The sequence below is a fragment of the Rhyacophila brunnea genome, unplaced genomic scaffold (assembly GCF_057557595.1).
Source record: "Rhyacophila brunnea isolate RB1 unplaced genomic scaffold, BYU_Rbru_1.0 scaffold_23, whole genome shotgun sequence".
In the NCBI taxonomy this organism is placed as follows: Eukaryota; Metazoa; Arthropoda; class Insecta; order Trichoptera; family Rhyacophilidae; genus Rhyacophila; species Rhyacophila brunnea.
The window spans coordinates 13,193,267-13,214,349 of NW_028232893.1; the positions used below are offsets into that span (position 1 = coordinate 13,193,267).

The window sequence follows — 21,083 nt, forward strand, 5'->3', positions numbered from 1 at the left end:
GGTAGATGTCACGTGACCATATGACGTATCCGTTTCCAATATGCGATACAAGCTTCGAGAATTTATAGTAATATAACCTTTATTGTAATGGCGTATTAGTGTCATGACTCATTGCGTTAGAAATAGATTCTCGGTTACTTACGACTTCTCGGAGATTAGACGCAAGAGAGCCCAGCGAATCACAGGCGACTGACTGTCCAATGGTTCCTGTCATTCAATTCCATTGCATAAACATTCATCAATATCTTAAAATGGCATTTTATAAATAATAAATAATGCTAACACATGAAAAGTGATATCCCATCTTTCTTGGAGTGTGTAGTAGAATTTTTTTACAATTTTTAACTAGGCACATTGGCATTTTGTAACACAATAATAACGGTGGAGTCGAAACTTGACAGTCAGAAATTTTGTATGGGCAGACCCAGCGGTGTCGCCAGACCGCTTGCAAGCAGAATATTCATTTGAGCGTAGGATACCGATATTAAAATATGAATTTCGCCATCCGGCAGACCCGACACAAAGTGAGTGTCATTTTATTTTCTAAATGCTTCGTCCATATTAATGTCATTGGAACTAATTATATAATATTACACTTTTCTCTGTCTTAAAAGATATTAATAAAATATTTAGTAAGTCCCACACCACACCCCTATTGGTATCATAAAGATCAGTACCGAGTAAATTATATTTTAAATTAAGTATTTAGTACATTATATTAAAATATTTTTTACCTCAAGGTTACCTCTAACCAATAAAGTAGGTGCAAGAATTAATCTTGTTACAAATAAATCACAAATAATTATCAGCTGATTTAAGCATTATACCTAATTGAGTAAGTATCTGTTTTAATTACTTTTATAATATTATTGTAATTCTCTATATGTATACAAAAGATATTCTTTGATATTTTTGATTAAATGTATGATTGTATCATGATTGTATTTTAAATGAAAAAATATAGTTTTATTTTTGCGATTTATTTCGACTTGCTTTCATATTATACATATATACATTTATACAACAAATATTACAATAATAATAATACATTGTATTCTAGGTTAGAATGATATGTGAGAAACAGAGAAACATACATATATATAGATATAAATTTTACTGGCAAAATACCCAAAAGAATATAAACCAGTTATAGATACAGAAGATGAAAAGTAAGAAAGACAATTCAAAATAAGGTACAATATTTTAAATTAATAACACTATTAACACTAGTCAATATGAACGTCTGCGTATGTCATTTTAAACACGAGCTTTGGAAAGTTCTAGGTAATTAATTACCATCCTCCGTGAGCGTGTCCGTGTCCATGAGCATAAGCACCATGTCCGGCATAAGCACCATGAGCATAACCACCATGTCCGGCGTAAGCTCCATGACCTCCGTGGGAAGCGGCGGAGACGGCGGCGAAGTGAGCGGCTTTAGCGTGTGCGACTTCAGGGGTATCTACGACATTTCCGTCATGACCAAGAGGAGCGGCACCATGGGCATAATGTCCACCATGACCATAAGCTCCACCATGACCGTAAGCTCCACCATTAGCATAAGCGCCTCCGTAGTGTCCAGCATATCCGGCATCATGACCCCAGTTTCCATGATCTTGAGATTCGGCCAAACCTTCTCCCTTCCATTGACCATCATCGTTGTGTCCATGGCTGTAGACGCCTCCGTAGTGTCCTCCGTCATATCCTCCGTAGTGACCACCATCATGTCCATTATCCCAGTTACCATGGTCTTGGGACTCGGCAAGTCCTTCTCCCTTCCACTGACCATCTTCATGTCCTCCCCAGTGTGCTGACGCGCAAGCGGCCAAGCACAGGAATGCGGCGACGTACTGAAAATATAACATCACATAATTAATAATATTTAAACTATAAATAAAATTAAACTAATCATGAATAGCTCTGTATGAATAGTGTTCAAATTATAACTTTACAATGATACGTAATTATGCAAAAAAAAGATGCTTATTCTTAGATAATTAAAGTCATGTCATCGTAAGCTTATTGATCGTAACAGGGTGTTTATTTTGAAAAATACATTCCAGACATATTATGAATATTATTAAATTGAATTGTTTTAAGTAGTTTAATATTGATTATAATTAATAAAGAACATAAATAAATGAAATCTGTATGTAATTATTTATAACTATTGTATTAATTAAATTATTTGTCCCGTTCATGTTATCTAATGTTAACAGAAACAAAATATATATATATATTATTGCTTAACTATATTTACAAAGAAACATTTAAATATAAATAATAATTTCACTGTATTTTATTTCACTTGTTATGGCATTTATAATATATCGCAGTCTCAAATAAATCGTTTTCAATGAATCGTTTAATTATTAATATACTTCGGAAATGTGTTCACTTTTTTACTTTATAACTTTGTAACTTGCAAATAATATTTAATTTAAATGTAGATTATTAAGAAATAAATAAATTATAAATAAAATGTCACACACCATGGAGTTCATTTTGACGTAGTGTTGATTGAGCCTTTTCGAGCGAAAACTGCTTATGATCAGTGGTAGAATGGCACAGGCTTTATATTCAAATCATTCTACCCTAATTTAATGTAAAAATTCAGTAGTGGGGGCTCAATATCATTTTGTTGGCACCGGTGAGTACTGATTTCCTTATTAACCACAGCTTACAATAATAACATCGACAAAATAATAATTCAATATCATAAGGCATACACTTGAATTTTTCCGAAACCTACATACAAGAAATCGATCCATAAATCTAGTATCATTTTTCTACTTACCTTTATTTTAGCTGTTATAAGTATTTCTCAAAATCTTAGTCTGTACGTACTTGTGATTGCTAATTATTTTTATTAAACTTTTATTCACGGAATATTTTCAGAATGTAACATTATCTACTTACTTCACCCTGTCACACCCCAACGTCGAGGCATATGACAAGCACAGGATGGTGTCATTTCCCTTGGTTCATCGCCAGGTCTTGCGCCAGCCACCATTTTAGACCTGTAGGTCGCAGATCGCTGGAGATTTAAGGAGGTTCGAGTAACGTATTATACATAACACTTCAAAAACACACATTATATTATCGGTACCTTAATTCGAACTATGTACGCCAATCGATATTATGAATGACATTTGATGAAACACTTACGTCGCGTAGGAATCAGTTAATTTCATTATGATTAGATATTTTTCTGGTTGCCTAATAAGTAAAGCATATTGGCGAAAATTCAATGCATGCGGACTCGTGTCTCGCTCCGCAACTACATTTTTTTGGAAAGATATTAATGTGTGTTTCTGATATGTTTTCAAACAATGTATTTTCAATAAATAATGCAACATTCTTAAAGCTTGTGAAATAATAGTGAAAATAGGTAGGTTTTCAACGTAGAGTTTTATATTATTCTTATAATAAAAGTAGAGGGTAGAATAAGAGAGTCGCAAATATGGCCTCCTTATTAACATGTATACAACCAAGTTGATGATTATTTTACCAACAGCAAGTATACTCCAAAACCTAGAAACGGTGGACGAGTTTATATATCTGGGATCGACCATTAGTGAAAAAGACAGAAGTGAAGCAGACATAAAAAGGTGTACACAGTTTGGGTAAAATGTAACGACATGTCTTACCACTATTTATGTTATAGAAGGATCGGATAATTTCAATTGCCACATGATGCTTGCGCAAAACATTTGTGTTATCCATATTTTATACGGTGTTGATTCATGAACCCCGTAAGGGAGCGGAAGTCAATTGATACTTTTGAAATTGGTATTGGCGCCAAATGCTTCATATTTCTAGATAGAACACACTATGAATCAGTAAATTATCTAGAGACTTCAAATTAAAGAACGACTCTCGATAATGAAGTGTCTAAGATGTATTCTGCATTTTTTTACATTTTATTTGAATGGATAATCCGGAAAAACTGATGGTTTTGGATAGCCTGGAGCGCATCTATTCATACACAAGGCTGCTATCAACGGCTATCGAGGGTAGTTCATCATATTTCTGTATTGAAGTATTATAATAATTGTTACAATAAGCCATCTATACTGTCAAACTGTAGATCTCGCTCTAAAAGTTAACACAGCCAAGAGAGGTGCAGTTAAAACATAGAACTTTTTGACAGTTCAGACGGTTAACTTATTGTAACAATTAACCGCTTCAATACATATATATGATAAACTGCCATCAATAGCCACCGATAGCAGCCTTGTGTATCATACAGATGTGCTGGAAATATAAAGCTAAGGAAAAGCATCGGCGCGCTGTAATGGTTCAGGGATGGTCTTCACTCTGTCCTGGGAGAAGCAGAGCACTGAAAGCGGCGGAAAGTCTTGATCACTGATAATGTGTCTGAATAAGAAAGTCCTCACAATTATCAACCACCAGGAAACGACCAAGAAGAGAATAATTATTGAATATAACATATTCTTGAATATGTGATTAAGTTTATCTCATATTTCTCCACACTCGAGAATTAAATGTTGTTTCAGCTTTTTGTATTCTCTGAATTTAATGAATACATATTATGTAGTTCAATACAAATGGTATCATATGACATACATTCCGGAGTACTATAGCTTTCGTTAAAGAGTATTCAAAGATCACTGATTATTAAATGAAAACCTTGTATAAACAAGAAGAATCGCCTAGTTTCAAAGGCCCCTTAAACGATTTTAAGTAGTTCTGAGAAAAATCAGAAAAAAACTATTTTAGGTGGTTTTGAGAAAAATGATAAAAACTCATATCTTTTAAATCTGTGAACTGTATGTATTTATTTTTTAATTTGTTAGATTCTAAAGAGTATTTTGGCTTTCCATTTTAGGGGTATTTGAAAAGCACGCCCAATCATTTTAGCGGGTTTTGAAATTTACCTTATTTTTTGATCATACGTATTGACGGTTTTTAGCGTTTTTTAAAATTCAATTTTTGGCCATCATTAGGTAACAAAAATGTCAAAATCTAAATACAAATCAAACTCAAAAATTTTCGAAACCCGTTTTAGGGGGATTTGAAACTAAGCGCTTCAAAATATTGGATCTCATTAGGTAAGTATTTGTATGTGGTGTTGAGTAAAAGATAAAGTCTCATTGTACATTTCGTCGTGTATGCGATACCATACTAATCAAATTGGTGCAGTATGATTATTTTTTGTACGTGAAAAGTGAATGAGTGACCTTCGTTCGCGGGCTACACGTAGATTCACAAACAGAATTTCAAATCTCTGTCCACTCGGCTGCCACTTTTAATTTATGCGACATTACTTTATTGCCCTGAAAAATTGATTTAACAAGAAACGCACACATACTAAAATAACAAGTCAAGTTTTTATGCATCCACACTTAACAACTAGTGCAAGTCATTTTAATTTGACAAGTAAACAACAAAAAGATTAAGCCGATGTAAGTATTGTGTTTCCACGTCATTGCAACATTTTTTAATGTTTTTCAAAGCGTGTATGCTACCTGTACTCTTATATTGCTAATTATTGCCCAAATAAGAAGTTAAGTTACGAATACCAAGTATAAATATTAAACTTTGTTTCTTTCAATACTAATTAAATTTGAAAAATATATTTTTTATTCAATATTTTTACTTCCAGCTTCAAAACCGCTTCCACTTATATAAACTATTATTTAATTTCCTCATAATTATATAGAACACACGGAGCATTATTGGTAAAACATTTACGTGCGAATCTAGTGGATAAGGGTTTGTATCCCATTGGACGGCGTTTATTTTTCAAAGTTTTTTTCTAGTAGGTATTTAGCGGCTTTCTCTAAGAGGCGGCAATTAGAGTACAAAAAGTCAAATGCAAAAAAAGTGAAACCAAAACATAAAAAGCCTCTTACTAGAGGTCTCGAACTGTCTTAATCATCCGCTGCTCGCAAACTAAGTGAAAAATTTGTAGGCAGTCCAACAAAAAGATGTATTTATTATAATATCTAACACCCAAATGGATAATATGTAAGAATTTCTTTTATGGTGTTAACTGTCATGGAAATACATTTTATCATTAATTAAAATAAAACAAAATATGTAATTCTTATTCCACGTATATTTATATTATAATCAAGAGCGGTTTCGTCCGTTTTCAATAAAGATTGTTAAATAGTCACTACTTGAAAGCAACAGTGGGATAAGAAAAAAATACTAGTTTCAAAACAATTTAACTTTAATGTTTGTTTCATACAAATTAAATCGTTAACTGTATGTTTGTTTTGTGTTTTTCTATGGTTTATATTAGATGATAAAGGTAAGATTTTTTGTATTATTTGTAACATTATTAACAGTGTGTATTTTCTAGTGGCGAAGGGTGGAGGTAGGCTGATAAAATTCGATATAAATGGTGCACGCTAAACTTTTTCAGACATATATTTATTGTTTTCTTTAAATTAAGAATACATATGATACTCGTAGGTGGTGTCGGTTAGTTTATTAAAATGAAATTCATAAAGCTTTACCTCACCAAACCAATTTTAGATATTTTATAGACACACACGAATATTTTTTGACTATTATCTATGTACTAAGGATTGTTTGAATTTTAAAAACTAACAAACACTAACTACACATCGTAGTTTTAGTTCAATGAAAACGAATACGTCTGACTGACAAAATTTAGTGTGCACTAGTTATGTCGGATCTTAAAAGCCTACCTCCACCCTTCACTACTGGTATTTTCAGTTATTTCATTGTTGGTTTGAAGTTACACAGTACAGTAATATTTTTTTTTTAAGTGGAGAATTACAATTTTTAAATTGTAATTCCTCAGTGATTCATTACGTAGATATAAATAGCTCTCAGCAATCGATTAACATGCTTATCTCAAAATTTTTTCACTTTATCTCACTGTTATATAATTGAATAAATCTCTGTTTAAAAATAAATCAATTAAATTTACGTACTTTTTCAGTAAATCATCCGTTCATAACATTATAAATAAATTTGCATTTAAATTTTTTTGAATAGTATAAATATCTGTATTATTTACACCCACTATGGCCTAAAGCGTCGTGGGTCTCAGGTTCGAATCCTGAGTCGTGCAACTACAATTTGTGTATGAGTCAGAGTATGGTATTAATAGGTTGAGCAAGTAGCTAACATCCATTTTTCGTAAAAACAACATCTTTTAATACAAACCTCTACTATGTGGAGGCCCATAATGATCTTATTAGATTCGGACATGGTCGTAAAAAAATATTGTGTATGTCCTGATTATATAAAACTAAGTAATTATTGGTAGACGTATTGTGTCTTATTTTAATATATTAACAGATTGTTATCCCTACTCTAGAAAATTAGGTGCACTTATATACAACATGCTGAACCTCAGCATTTCAAGATTAAATTCAGAAGGTATATTATTTTGAAATATTCCATTGACAAAATAATGAATGTAGGTATTGTAAACTATATTTAAAACCGGTTAAATTTGCCGCGAAACTAGGCTGATTTATTTATTGTTTTACAAAACGTTCTTATTCACAACATCCGGTATGAGATTTACTGTCGATATTATAATATTATTATCTATTTTAATGACTAATGATATTAAACTATTCGATACAAAATATTCGCATTAACCGATAAAAAAATCGGATCATGGTAAGAAAAATTATATCACAAATTCATAGGTGTCAATTTTGAATTGCATTGTTTCTTCTTGCAGTGAAGGTCAAATTTAATGTTAAAGTTGCTGAAAAAATAGAACAAAATATATTATTTATAATTTAAAATATTATCAAAATTAAATTGAATACAAACCAAAGTTGTTTAAGGAAATCTTTTTCTGTAATCTATAAAAAACGGAACCTCAATAGATGAAAGTGAAGCTAAAAAAAAAGAATACTTAAACCAATCATTTAAATAACTGCACCTTCAGATTTACTTTAGCCAACATGACACTTTACGATTTGAAATTAATTTGACAAAAAAATGCAAGAATGCAGCTCCAACAAATTGTTTTGGGTAGCAGATGACAGATCAAAGATTACTCTAATAGTGGCCGACCTCCACTAGGGGATGGCACGATAAAAATAAATATCATGTATATCATAAGTATGCTATTCACTTATCTAATGTAGCGCTAAAACTGTTAGTACAACCCACCTTCAGGAATCTCTATTCCAAACTCTCTCTCTCTCTATCCAGTCAGTTACAATCAACCTCAACCAAGTGCCTTCTATGATTACATCATAAGCCTTAGGGAGAGTTTTAAATATATCGCTGTAATAACATGATTAGTGGCATGTCATCACCGACTGCCCAATACTATAAAAAGAGCGGTGTGTAAAAAACCTAATCACGAAATTGATCCCCAAACACCTCACGAAATACTAAACAACAAAATATCAAAAGAAGATTACACTAATATTTAATTCTGGTCATAATAGTGGAACATAAATATTACTGCACATTTCAACTAAATCTGTTTTAAAAAAGCAGCAACCGGCAGTCTGACATTTAATCGTTTGTTTACGTAAGGAATTGCAAATGGCTGATAATAATAAATTCGTTGCCGAGGCAACGGGACAATACATTCTACTATCAAAACTTGCGTTTGTATACAGCTCACAGATACGTAACTATTTTTATACTGTCGTAACGGTGTGCACGCGCAGCTCTCAATTGCATTCTCGCCCCAAAATAAGTATAATTTCAAAAAAATATTTTTTAATGTCATAACCATAATTTATTAATGCGATCATGTAAATAAATCAATTATCCCCATTACTACACAAATACGAATATGCAATTACCTCAATTTACTCAATAATACAAATGCTTCATCAATAATTTATTATCTTACTATCTAAATAAATGCATATAAAAAAACATGATCAGCCTATCTATGCTTTGCGCTCCATGATATTGACTATATTATTGGAGATTAGCGTTACTACGAATGGATACTTTTGGTTTTCTTTAATCGAAACAAGTATTCTTTGGAAAGTTTTATTTTCGAATACTTGGATAGCCTCTTATTGTTTTCCCACCAAGTTGCATGTTTCTTACATATATATAGGCTTACTATACGTTCCGGTTTGACCGGGATTGTCCCGGTTTCACACATTGGTCCCGGAGTCCCGGCCGGTTTGACATTTTGTCCCGGCTGTTATTCCGTGAATGAATGATTGTCAATAATAAATTGTCATGATTGGCCGTAATAGCTTATAATATGTGATGTGATAGCGGGGAAGGGTGCGAAAAAAGTTCATTCCAGCGAGAAGTAGGTACGACCGGTACAATAAATAAATAAAATAATTTAAATTTCTTCCGCTGCACACCAACAAGAATCTTTTGTACATACTTTTAATAGGTGGATAATAAAACAATTTTTGGTGGTTAAATTTGTTGCTTTGCCCTATACCTCGTTCCATAGCCCTCAGAAGGGGGGGGGGGTGATAAAACCCTAGCCTTAGAGGCCCGGCGAGGCGAATCGACAGTGAGTGAGATAAACACACATCACAAATTTGCTTTACTGGTAAAAAAAGACACCTGCATTTTCCTTCATTAATAATATTATTTAAAATTACGTGGTTGTACGATAAAATTTCTAATTTTGTATCAGTATTCGACAACCAACTTCATAATTCAAATGGATGTATTAAAATATACAAAAACACACTAATTATACACATTAATTTTACCGCATACACCATTTGGAAAACGCTACTGTAGAGCGTCATACTGCCTTTATGCTTAGTGATAGGTAAGGGGGCAACCAAAAATCTTATCCTGGGGGCCCGCTTCAGGATGTGGAGGCCATGTCCCGTTCCTGTCTTGGCTTAGAGTTTCATAATTATGGTAAGCCTGCGTATACATAACTATCGGTTTTACGTTATAGATCACTGGATTTATATTTGCTTCTTGGACATTAGACTAGACCTAATATTAAAAACATCAAGTGCCAATTTTTTAAGAAGGACATACTTAGAGAGTGTTATATTACATAAGTGAAGTAAAGACAGACGTCTATTATATGCAGGCAACTTGGAGGTCAAGGCTGTATTGTGTGAGGATCAAATATCGTTTGTTCAACGTATGCGTACTAAGTAGCCGTCACGTAAACTTCCCATTTGGAATAGATTTTTTTTGAATTAAAACGTGAGTAAACCAATGAACTGTCTGGCTTTTACTAATACAATTACGGTTGCGTATACACACAAATCCTTGTCACTGTATACAATAGCAAGATTATCTAGATGATACTCTAGCTGTGCCGCTGTATGACTGAGAGACGTGGCATCTTATTAAGCTTCAAAGATATGGGCTTTTAAGCTTTGAGAATCGATGTCTCCGCCAAATCTTAGGAGTACATTGATACGACCGCAACCGGTGATTGAGGTGATCACGAAGATTTGCTTCACGTGGCTGAGACATGTGTTCCGGATGCCGCCAGAGAGTGCGACACTTTGCGCTGCAGGAGGCGCGGGATTTTCCGATGGACCGAAGGAAATGGCGCTAACTTGTGCTTGCCCTATGCCCCAATGCTGGGGCATGACAGGGTGAAAGAAGAAGTACAAGAAACACACACGAGGGATAAAATGAACAGAATTTAAATTATATTGAATAATTTTTTGTAGTTTTTTTTTTTAATAGGTAAGTAGGTATATATTTTCTAATTAAAACTGATTTTGAAAAATTTTGACGATTAACAAACCGTTTACTATAGTATTCATTTCTAGATAGGGGTTAGGATAGATACACCCATTGACTAATATGATCTTGATATTAAGAATTTATCAATATTGAATGATAAAAATTAAAAAGAATATAAAAAATGTTTTGTAATACTTTGTTAGTTGTGATAGTGTTGAAAAATATACCTAATAATATTTAAATAAAGGTTTTTTTTATTTTTGCGATTTATTTCGATTTGCTTTTGTACAATATAATACAATATATAATGATTTTATATACATAAGTTTAACAGTCAGACCAACAAGATGAAGAATAAAAATATATAATACATAGTTGGAAAAATCATAAAAGAAAAGAAAACAGAAAACAAGATGGAAAAAAGATGGTAGTGGGGAAAAATAAACAATGTGAAAAGTAAAAGTGATGAGTATTCACATATGAATGTAAGATAAGTATTAAAGCTAAATTAAAGCCTATGGAAGTCACAGGAAGGCTAATGCGGTGGTCGATTTAAGCCCGAGCTCTAAAAAGCTGTTGGTAATTAATTACCAGCCTCCGTGAGCGTGTCCATGTCCATAATGATGTCCACCATGAGAAGCGGCGGCGACAGCGGCGAAGTGAGCAGCCTTAGCGTGAGCTACTTCAGGGGTGTCTTGGGGAACGTGAGCGCCATGGGCACCATGAGCGGCCCATGCTCCATGAGCAGCTGGAGCCCAAGCGCCATGAGCAGCTGGAGCCCAAGCACCATGAGCATCGTGTCCTCCGTGGGAAGCGGCGGAAACAGCGGCGAAGTGAGCGGCTTTAGCGTGGGCGACTTCAGGGGTATCTACAACACGTCCATCATGACCAAGAGGAGCGGCACCATGGGCATAATGTCCACCATGAGCGTAAGCGCCTCCGTAATGCCCAGCATATCCGGCATCATGACCCCAGTTTCCATGATCTTGAGATTCGGCCAAACCTTCTCCTTTCCATTGACCATCATCGTTGTGTCCATGGCTGTAGACGCCTCCGTAGTATCCTCCGTCGTGTCCTCCGTAGTGTCCACCATCATGTCCATTATCCCAGTTACCATGGTCTTGAGATTCGGCGAGTCCCTCTCCCTTCCACTGACCATCTTCATGTCCTCCCCAGTGTGCTGACGCGCAAGCGGCCAAGCACAGGAATGCGGCGATGTACTGTAAATAAATACGAATTTGTCAGTAAATCACGAAAATTTTAACATGTTTTTATACAGGTTTATTTAACTCGTGATACGGATTTCCCAGTTTTGTCATTTGTTACCAGATAGATATTTTGCGTATATTTTTTTATATCTTGCCAGTTAAAAGTCAACCACTTAATACAATGAATCATTTCTCCACCTCGCAATGCTTACAAATTATACAATAATCACTACAAAAATGACAAATCTTTCACGGAGTAATTCTTTTACAAAGTCAATTATCGTCAAAATACTTTTTCAAAGTGATTTTACACGATGTTCATTAGAGCTTTTATTAGACATTAAATTCACAAAAAGAAAGATTCGTATGTTGGCACGGAAGCAAGATTACTTGGTATAATAATTAAAAACTACAATGTACATATAAGTTATCCACACAGATATTAAGATATAATGTATTGACAAAGAAATAATATAACGATTTCAATAAACACAAAACATTGAAGCACTGTTTTTTTATGATATAAAACTTATGAAAGAACAAAGACTTTCCAGTTATTTAGACAATCGGAAAATTAAAAATATATATATTTTTTAACAGGTGCGTAAGTCTTTATGAAAATATTTGTTGAAATTTCACTCAAATGTGATAATGTTAAAATTTACAACTATAAATTATGCAGAATTAATTAAATGCCCACTGACCATTGAGTTCATTTTGTCTGTCGGTTATCGCAAAAATAACTAAGCCTTTTCGAAGTGAAAACTGCTTGTGATTGAATGTAGGCTGTGGCAGGCTTTATATCTCAACGCGGACACCCCTTTTAGGATACAGGAGAGGGGAAAAAAATATCACAACTTGTTATGCGTAGAGTGTAAAATATTCATATTAATAGACACTAATGCAGCTTACATTGATCGCAGTGGCCGGTGACAAATACGCAGTAAATAACATCTCACAAAAAAGGAGGGGCTTGGTACAACATGACTTAATTCATGGGCAACTGTGTTTAGATATCAAAAATGTCTCAAACATGATTATCTATCTATTATTAAATACTTGGGTTCAACGTTTTTTTTTTTAACGTAGGTATGCCATAAATAGAGAGAAAGGTGTTTTTGTTATGTAAACAAGTTTATTCTACAATTAATTAATTCTTTTATAAGGACTCTTGCTTTGAATAAATATTCCCTCACAATAGTATAATTATTGAGTAGGTTTAGTTAATCTTTTTTTTAATTATAGATAAAAAAGTGCATAAGTTTTGTTTTATTACAGACTTTACCTGTAAGACAAAAGGACAGACGTTACATTAGTGTCGTGGAGATGTGCCGCAGTGGCGAAGGGTAGAGTTAGGCTATTAAGATCCGAAATCCAATACTTTGTCATACTTATTCGTTTTCATACATAATAATACAATCACTTCCAAAAAATATGTCATCAATAGAAAAAATCTTTTTTGAAAAAAAATACGACATTCAGCAGGAATCGAACCTGCGTCTCTCGGGTTTTGCGCTCACGCACATTGACCACAATGCTATAGGCTATGCAGTTCTATTAGTATCTAATTGCGACAAATTTTAACTAATGGTTCTTACAATACTCTCTGAAGCGCTTTCCAAATTGAGTTACTATTGGCGATCGGGTTTCGTTTTCAAAACTAAAAAATAAATACAAACTGCAGATGCAGTTTTTTAAATTCAATTTAATCTTGTCTAAACCAAATTTTTACAGCGGAGGTAGGCTGTGGAGATCCGACAAAAATAGTGTAGGGACACTTTTTCAGTAATACATATTTTTATTGTTTTCATTGAATTGAGAGTACATACAAATGATGATGGTTATTTTTTTAAAATACATATTACCCCTGTTTAAACTAAACCATGATAGAAAAAAATTTCTTCAATCTGTAAAATATATAAAATTATGCCAATAAAAAATCAAACATAACTTTAGATATTTTATAGATAGATGAATATTTGTTGACTAGGTAGTATATATTATTATGGCTTGGTATACGCAGGATTTAATTGAATTAAAAAAAAACTAACTCTATTGCAATTTCCTTTATTAGTTCAATGAAAACAAATACATCTGACAGATAAAGTTTAGTATTAAGATCTGACATAAATGGTGCACACTAATTTTGTCATTCATACGTATTTATTTTCATTGAACTAAGACTACACAGCTTATCTCCACTATTACGGTTTAGTTTAGACAGAGGTTAATGAATTTAAAAAAAAAAAAAACTAACCAGCATTTTTTGTAGTAATCATCATCATTATCAGCCTGAATCTATCCATTGCTGGATAAAAGCCTCTCCAAGCTGATTCCACTGAAGCTAATAGAGAACGGTGAAAACGAGAGGCTTTTGGCTACGGCAGGGGTCAGCGGTTTGTCAAGTGAGAAGAGCCAAATTGACAAGGAAACAGAATAACAAAGGTACCAGAGAGCCGCATATATGTAATATGCGTATGTATTTATATGGATTTTTATGGGGGGGGGGTTCAAGATTTTTTATTAAAAAAAATAATTATAACGGAGTCCATGCATCGCTTTTGATAGCTTTACTTTATCTGAAAAATAGCTACTTATATTTAATTGATTACATGATTTTAAATTTTTATACGTTATTTTGGTTCATTGATGAGAATGTTTGTTCGCATAATTATATATGTAGAGCCAAAAATTTTGAGAATACCAAAAGCTAGTTTTTTTAACGCGTCATATGTTTCAGGCAAACTATTCCATGTATGAGATATTATTCTTTATATTTTAGGCAGTTATTTTATAGCTATCCACTTGTGCTGAGAAATCAAATTGGATTTCTCTCTTTCGAGTTCTTCCAAGCGGCTGGTCAGATCTGTAAATTTGTTACTCCGCAGTTCCTTGCTTTTTACATAATATATTAACTGCATCTGAAGTGAACCAGCATCTGTGTCAAACGGTGTCAAGTTAAGTACATTGACATTTATTTTGAGAGGACATACGAAATAAAATGCATCAAAACAAGTGCTATTTACGTCACGATACTGTTTTAAATTCTAAAGTTATTCACCTCTCTCAATATCTTCGGTGATAACTAGTAGTTTATTTTCTAAGCACTCTATTTTTTCTAATAATGTATATGTGATGTTTTCTTTCCCTTGCCACAATATATTCAAAGCATTAAGATGTCAAGTAATGTCGACCATAAAATGTCTTCTTCCAATCCATGATGCTTGATGTTTTTTTCACGTAGGAACAATTTTATTTCATCTAAACAAGAAGCAAAGCGTTTCAGTACGTTACCTCTAAAAATCCAGCAAACCTTATTGTGCAGAAGTAAATCTAGGTACTCGCTATCCATTTCTTCCAAGAGTACCTTAAATTGGTGATGGTAGAGTGGTTAAACTCATAAGTTATAAGACTGCTTGAGATGAGAAGAGCCGCAAACGTCTATGCAAACAGCCGCATGCGGCTCGCGGGCCGCTTATGCCGACCCCTGGGCTACGGAAAGGAATACTCAGACAGAAAAAGCACAGACCAACCCGTCTGGACAGCGTGGTGTGTTGTGTTCAAAACCTTCAAATGAAATTAAAACTTCTAAAACCCTTCTAATTTTTATCGGATTACTATTAGCACAGCTAATCTATTGTAGTTTGGTTAAGGTGGGGTTTAATTGAATCTTAAAAACTAACCAGCACCATCTGCAAATTTTATTCTTAATTCAATGAAAACAAATAACTATGACTGACAAAGTTAAGTATGTACTATTTATGTCAGATCATGATAGCCTATCTCCACCTTTCGCCACTGATGTTTCTGAGGATTGTCTAAAGATTAAATGAATACAATATTTTGATCATTTTATTTTTTCTATTAATCTAATAATTCCATTTAAAACTTTTTGAAATATTAGAATACGAATAATTATTGCATGTACAAATTCTATATGAAATAATAATTGGATACATTACTTTACTCGAGATATAAGATTTTAATCTGTGCATATAACACTATTACGGTAGTATAATAATAATAATTGATATAGTTACATGCAGTACGAGTTTGGTTATCTAATATTTTCATGATTAGTTTGTCCTTGATCGTGAATATAACACAGTATTAATAGAACATACAATATCAAGGTAAGTAATACTTATACTATTTTTTTTACTATCAATGGATTTGATATTATTTATAAAAAAAAAATATTCGAATAGTTTTTCTATACCTATGTAGTACAATATTCTAGTAACTTTCATTCATTTTGTATATATTATATATATTATTACACTACCCTGCTAATTAATATTGATATATCTCATTAGTTAACTCCATTAAATTCCCTATACGTTGCCATGGGCTTTTTTCCCAGTATTGACGATTTTACACCTCTTGAATGTAGTAATAGCGTGTAGTGTTATTATTGATTATTGCCTAATCATCTATTATTAGAGTTTAGACGATTTATACACCTATTGATTGTATAATTAGTGATAGGGCTTTTTTTATAAATGCTTAATAATTTGTTTGTTTTTTTTTATTGTGATCCTTGACTTAATGAGTTGATAATGTTTTCACCTACTTTATTGTATTAATTTATTATATATATTTTTTTTCCGACCACGTCTGATCCTAATAGGATCATATGGGCCTCCACAGAGTACAGGTTTGTATTAACATATTTTGTTTTTTACGAGAAATGGATGTTAGCCACTTGCTCAACCTATTAGGTCCATACCCTGACTCACACAAAAATTGACAAACAATATGTGTACGTGCCAGACCCTGGATTCAAACCTGAGACCCACGGCGTGATAGTCCATCGCTTAAGCCGCGCGGCCACCTTGGGTGTATTTATTTGGGTTATTATATACGTTATAACTAACTGTATTTATTGTCAACATGTATTTACCTTTTGGTGAGTGCATGCAGACGCCAAAAAGCAAAACCTGGGTCGTAAAAAACGACTCAAATGGAATAGTACAAAACTTATAGGTATATTATATATTAGAAAAAGACAGCGTTTTGGTTTTAGTGAAGTCAGAGAACCCAAGTTTTAAAATACTTTTTCTCTTATATTAGTAAAATTATTGGATCGGTTTGACATAATCGCTTAACAGATACGGGTTTATTTAAAGATTAAATGTCAAAACAATTCAAGAATTGTACATAGAAGAAAAAGTAGGTAGTTAAAAACTTGGGTTCATTGACTTCACTAAAACCAAAACATTTTTTTACTTAGCAGGGCAGTACAATATAGGTTAATAGTGATGAAAATCCAGTGACGTACCGTGGGGGTAGGCAAGTCACCCGTTGTATAGAGGCGGCACATTATAAAGGGCGGCGAATGAAAGAATGAATACAAATATTACAACTTTTAAAAGTAGTGGCGGTTTTTACATTATGTAAACGGTGCTATCGCTTCATTGTAAAGTGCATATCGACACCTTACCTTAAAAAATAATCGAAGTATAAAATTTTTTGACAACATACCTCTATTGTTGTGCTGTGATGCGTATTGTATTGGTGGTTTATCGTACAGACAACCTTTTCAGAAGGGGGCCTCCAAACCTTATCATATAATGAATTTTGACAGGGGGATAGGTATTGGGATATAAGGAAATAGGTGGGAATGTGACAATTGATCAGATTGTGACGTAAGGAAGAGAGGAGTGGTTATGGGATATGGAATGGGATAGGGATGTAGGATAGGGATAAGCATGAGACTCGGGGAAATAGGATGCAGGGTCGTGGGTGGTTTGACAATTACCTCTAAGACCTCAGTTACCTGTCCGGCTACTACACTCATTCGTTGGATGTTCCTGTATAATAATAAAGTACATAAAGATGGAATAAATATAAATATCTCGGATTGAGCGCCACTCTATGATGATGCATAGAGACAATAGTGAAGGATAGTTAAATGAAAAGCAAGTAGAGAAATTTAAACAGGTGTATATTAATAAATAAGATAACTTGCGGGCTACAGTGTATAGAGAAGTATAATTACTTAAGTGAATCACGAGCACCTAATGCGATATAATATTTAAATAAATAAGAACAAAGACCCAAAAGCTAACTCGAAACAAAGACTACTTCGGTGGACCGTAACATAAATGAACAATAAATACCAATTACACAAAAGGCTCTCCAGCCTTTTCGCTGCCCTCGATTCCTTCCAGGACGGAATCGAAGGGTCCGTCTTCAAACGTGTGGGAACCGTAGAGTTCCTCCGATCTCCTGGCGTGGGGGGAACGTCCTTCGGATGGCCATCGTCCTCGTCTCCACAACGTCAGGAAATCGAAAACCCTGTGCCCCGGGTCCGAGGCTCGGAACTGGCCAAGACGTCTGCTTCCTTCAAAAGGTTAAGACTGAGAGATCGACTCCCGCTTCACCTTCGTGTAAAAAGCCCGCTATCTCGTATAGCGCCGGAAATAGTGTCACGAACTCCGTACAAACTATCCCGTGCGCAGGCGTGATCCGGTCGTTCTTTTGCGTAGTGTTGCCCTCGTAAAGACTTCCTTGGCTTAGTGTGTTATGTTATAAAATAACATGACAACCTGTCAGCGCCACAGACCTTCACGTACCTAAAACCACCACTGCTTGTGAGTAGGGTTCGTGTAAATTATCTAATTCTCAGTAGATGGTGTCTATGTCAATACAAAGGTTTTTGGTGTATTTGTCTATTTGGCGGCACTCCTAGTTCATAGCATAAGGCGCTGGCCTTTCATCTGGGGGCTCCGGGTTCAATCCAGTAAGGTCACAATATATGTATTTGATTTTTTCAATGTCTGGATGTTTATGATTATTTCACTTATATTACCAACTACACTACTGTCAGTAGTGTAGTTGGGCAATTTGGCATGTTGTAGTATTTAAAAAATATAATATATGCATAAGTATATTATATATATATTATCAAAAAAGGTAGCTAAAAATAAATAATAAAATATATAAGTAGATACCTAATAAATTTTCAGACAATTTGAAACTAAAAGTGAAAGGGGGTGGTATTATAAATCTACTTGAGAAAGGCACTGTGAAAATCATATAAAGATAAACACGGAAAATTAGAAGGCAATAAATTTAAATAAAAGTTGATGACCTAACCTGGAAATTCGGCAAAGTAAAAAATATTAAAAAACAATTTTAATATACATAAGACATACTTGCTAAAATGTAATGAGATTCTATGAGCTGGGTAAAATGGTATTGTCTATGCTTTCTGTAGTTAATCAAAAACCAGAAATGACGTAGAAAAATAATCAACATACATTATCTTGTCGCTTCTAATTAGTAAAAAAAAAATGCGACCAACGAAGGCCTTTTTGCAATTATTTATGCGCGTATTCAGAATATTTTATTGGAAATTTTACTTCTGTTTCAATTAAGTATGCACTTATTAAAATGTAACACTTTCAAAAATATTCAAAAGAAGCCTTGAATTCGCATTGTGCTGTTACTCAATTAAATCGATGGCATGTTTTTTCCTGAAACAATCGCACGTAATGGTGTTCAATCATTTTTCGTATTATTTTGATTTAAAATATTGAATTTATTACCGATTTTTATTACAAAATTGCGAATTGTATAGGATAGCGTGGTGTTTCTTCAACTATGGTTCATAAGGAAACCATTTGCTTACTGCCTTAAATATAGAATTATCAGGCTTATTTTCATTGTGAATTATAAATTGGTTTGAACTGATTTAAGATATTAATGTGTACAACGTTATTATTTAAATGTGTTTGGAAGATGCTAGGCTTTTCTAAAGATATTAAGAGTGAGAATATTGTAGATTCCTAACCAAATTATTTACTAAATTCAAGTAAGTTGTCGACATAAAAACGGGGGTCCAAGACATTACTAAGTTTTGTTAATAAATTTGGTTTAAATGCATTTAGATGGTCAACTTTTTATAGTATTACTCTTTTGAGCATGCGTAATTTAAAAACACCTCATATACATATTGTATATCTACTAGCAAAAAACTGTTGATTAAGTTTCATTATTTTCTCCATAAGCCGGGAGATTTAAATATCTTCGGTTAGATGATCTTCCTGACTTTAGGCTTCCATGCAAATATGACGTGTGTCTGAACCGATGTGGGCATTACAATGCGTAAGTGAGGCTTTAAAGACTTTCAGAGAGAAAGAAAGGCAAATGTGATAAGATTCAGATCAATAAGAACATCTTGAAGTCTTGTAAAGGTCTAATTAGACCGGTAGACTCGCAGACTCGAATAAAGTCAGGCAGCCTTCATTATGTAAACGTCAAATTTGTGTTGTTATGTCAAACGCAAGACAGGACACGCTCACGCACATAGCTCGCGCGGCCACTCATGGAATCTCAAGGTTAATTGACGCGATCGTGACCAACAATATGGGAATTGTTCCATTTTCTTCATGCTCACGACTCCAGAGAAGGGATCAAAAGTGACTTTTCATGATTGGAGCGATCGTAGTAGACGGTTGGCCTGAGAATCTGCCAATGTAATTTGAGCTTAACACGAGCCAAACTGTAAGCAATTGTGTGGCTTGATGCTTTATTGCCTAATTACTTTTTTATTTTTGAACATTTATTACATATTCTTCTTCGATGGCGCTACAGATCAAGTCGAGCCCTGGCTTCCTCCACCGCCGTCCTCCAGCCGAAACGGTCCTCCGCACGTCTTTTCCAGTTCATGATTTTTAGCAGCTGGTTGGCATCTTTTGTAATGTTGTCACCCCATCGTGTGCGTGGCTTTCCCACTGGCCTTTTCCCCCCTGGATTTCCTTCCATTTAGCGTCCATGACTCGCACCCGTATGCAACGACTGTGCGTATGACGGTTTTATAGAGCCGGGTCTTAGTATCTTATCTTAGGGTATCTAACGGGGTAGTGCATGCACACAACACCTATCCTGATAGTGTCGCATAGCCTCTCCTACTCAATTCCTATCTCTACCTCCACGTGATGAACACTGGAAGCTTGAGCAACTACACCTAAGATCAGGGGTAATCCCCCTCCGAAAAGGGGGTTGACAACCCCACCTTGTAAAAACCCAACTGTTACGAATCCTCAACATTTATTACTATACCTATAAATAATAATTATGAATATATATATACTGCAAAATAATATGTACCCTGCGTAATAAATATGTTACAGTCATGTAATCGATTTAATTTAAATAACCGTTTATTTATGGTAATTTCATTATTTTTTGTGTTACATACGAGGCTAGGCCTGATTGTACCTAATTAATCCAATCGCC

At 34.0% G+C, this 21,083-nt stretch overlaps 1 protein-coding gene across 1 annotated transcript; it reads right to left on the reverse strand.

The window, feature by feature from the left end:
* Positions 1-979: 979 nt before the first annotated feature.
* On the reverse strand, positions 980-12,553 carry LOC147069555 (uncharacterized). Its single transcript, XM_085950839.1, has 4 exons — positions 12,542-12,553; positions 11,221-11,849; positions 2,490-2,541; positions 980-1,847 (listed from the first exon to the last, which is right to left on the reverse strand). Exons 1-4 carry the CDS (start codon positions 12,551-12,553, stop codon positions 1,293-1,295), a joined length of 1,248 nt encoding a protein of 415 aa, XP_085806965.1. The 3' UTR covers positions 980-1,292.
* Between the last annotated feature and the right edge of the window lie 8,530 nt (positions 12,554-21,083).

Excerpts from the sequence above, each read along its gene's own strand:
- LOC147069555 (XM_085950839.1), bottom strand. Across the intron at positions 2,542-11,220 it reads GGACACGCTCACGGAGGCTG|CAGTTTTCGCTCGAAAAGGC; the intron begins GTAATTAATTAC and ends ACTGATCATAAG. Across the intron at positions 1,848-2,489 it reads ACGTCAAAATGAACTCCATG|TACGTCGCCGCATTCCTGTG; the intron begins GTGTGTGACATT and ends TTATATTTTCAG.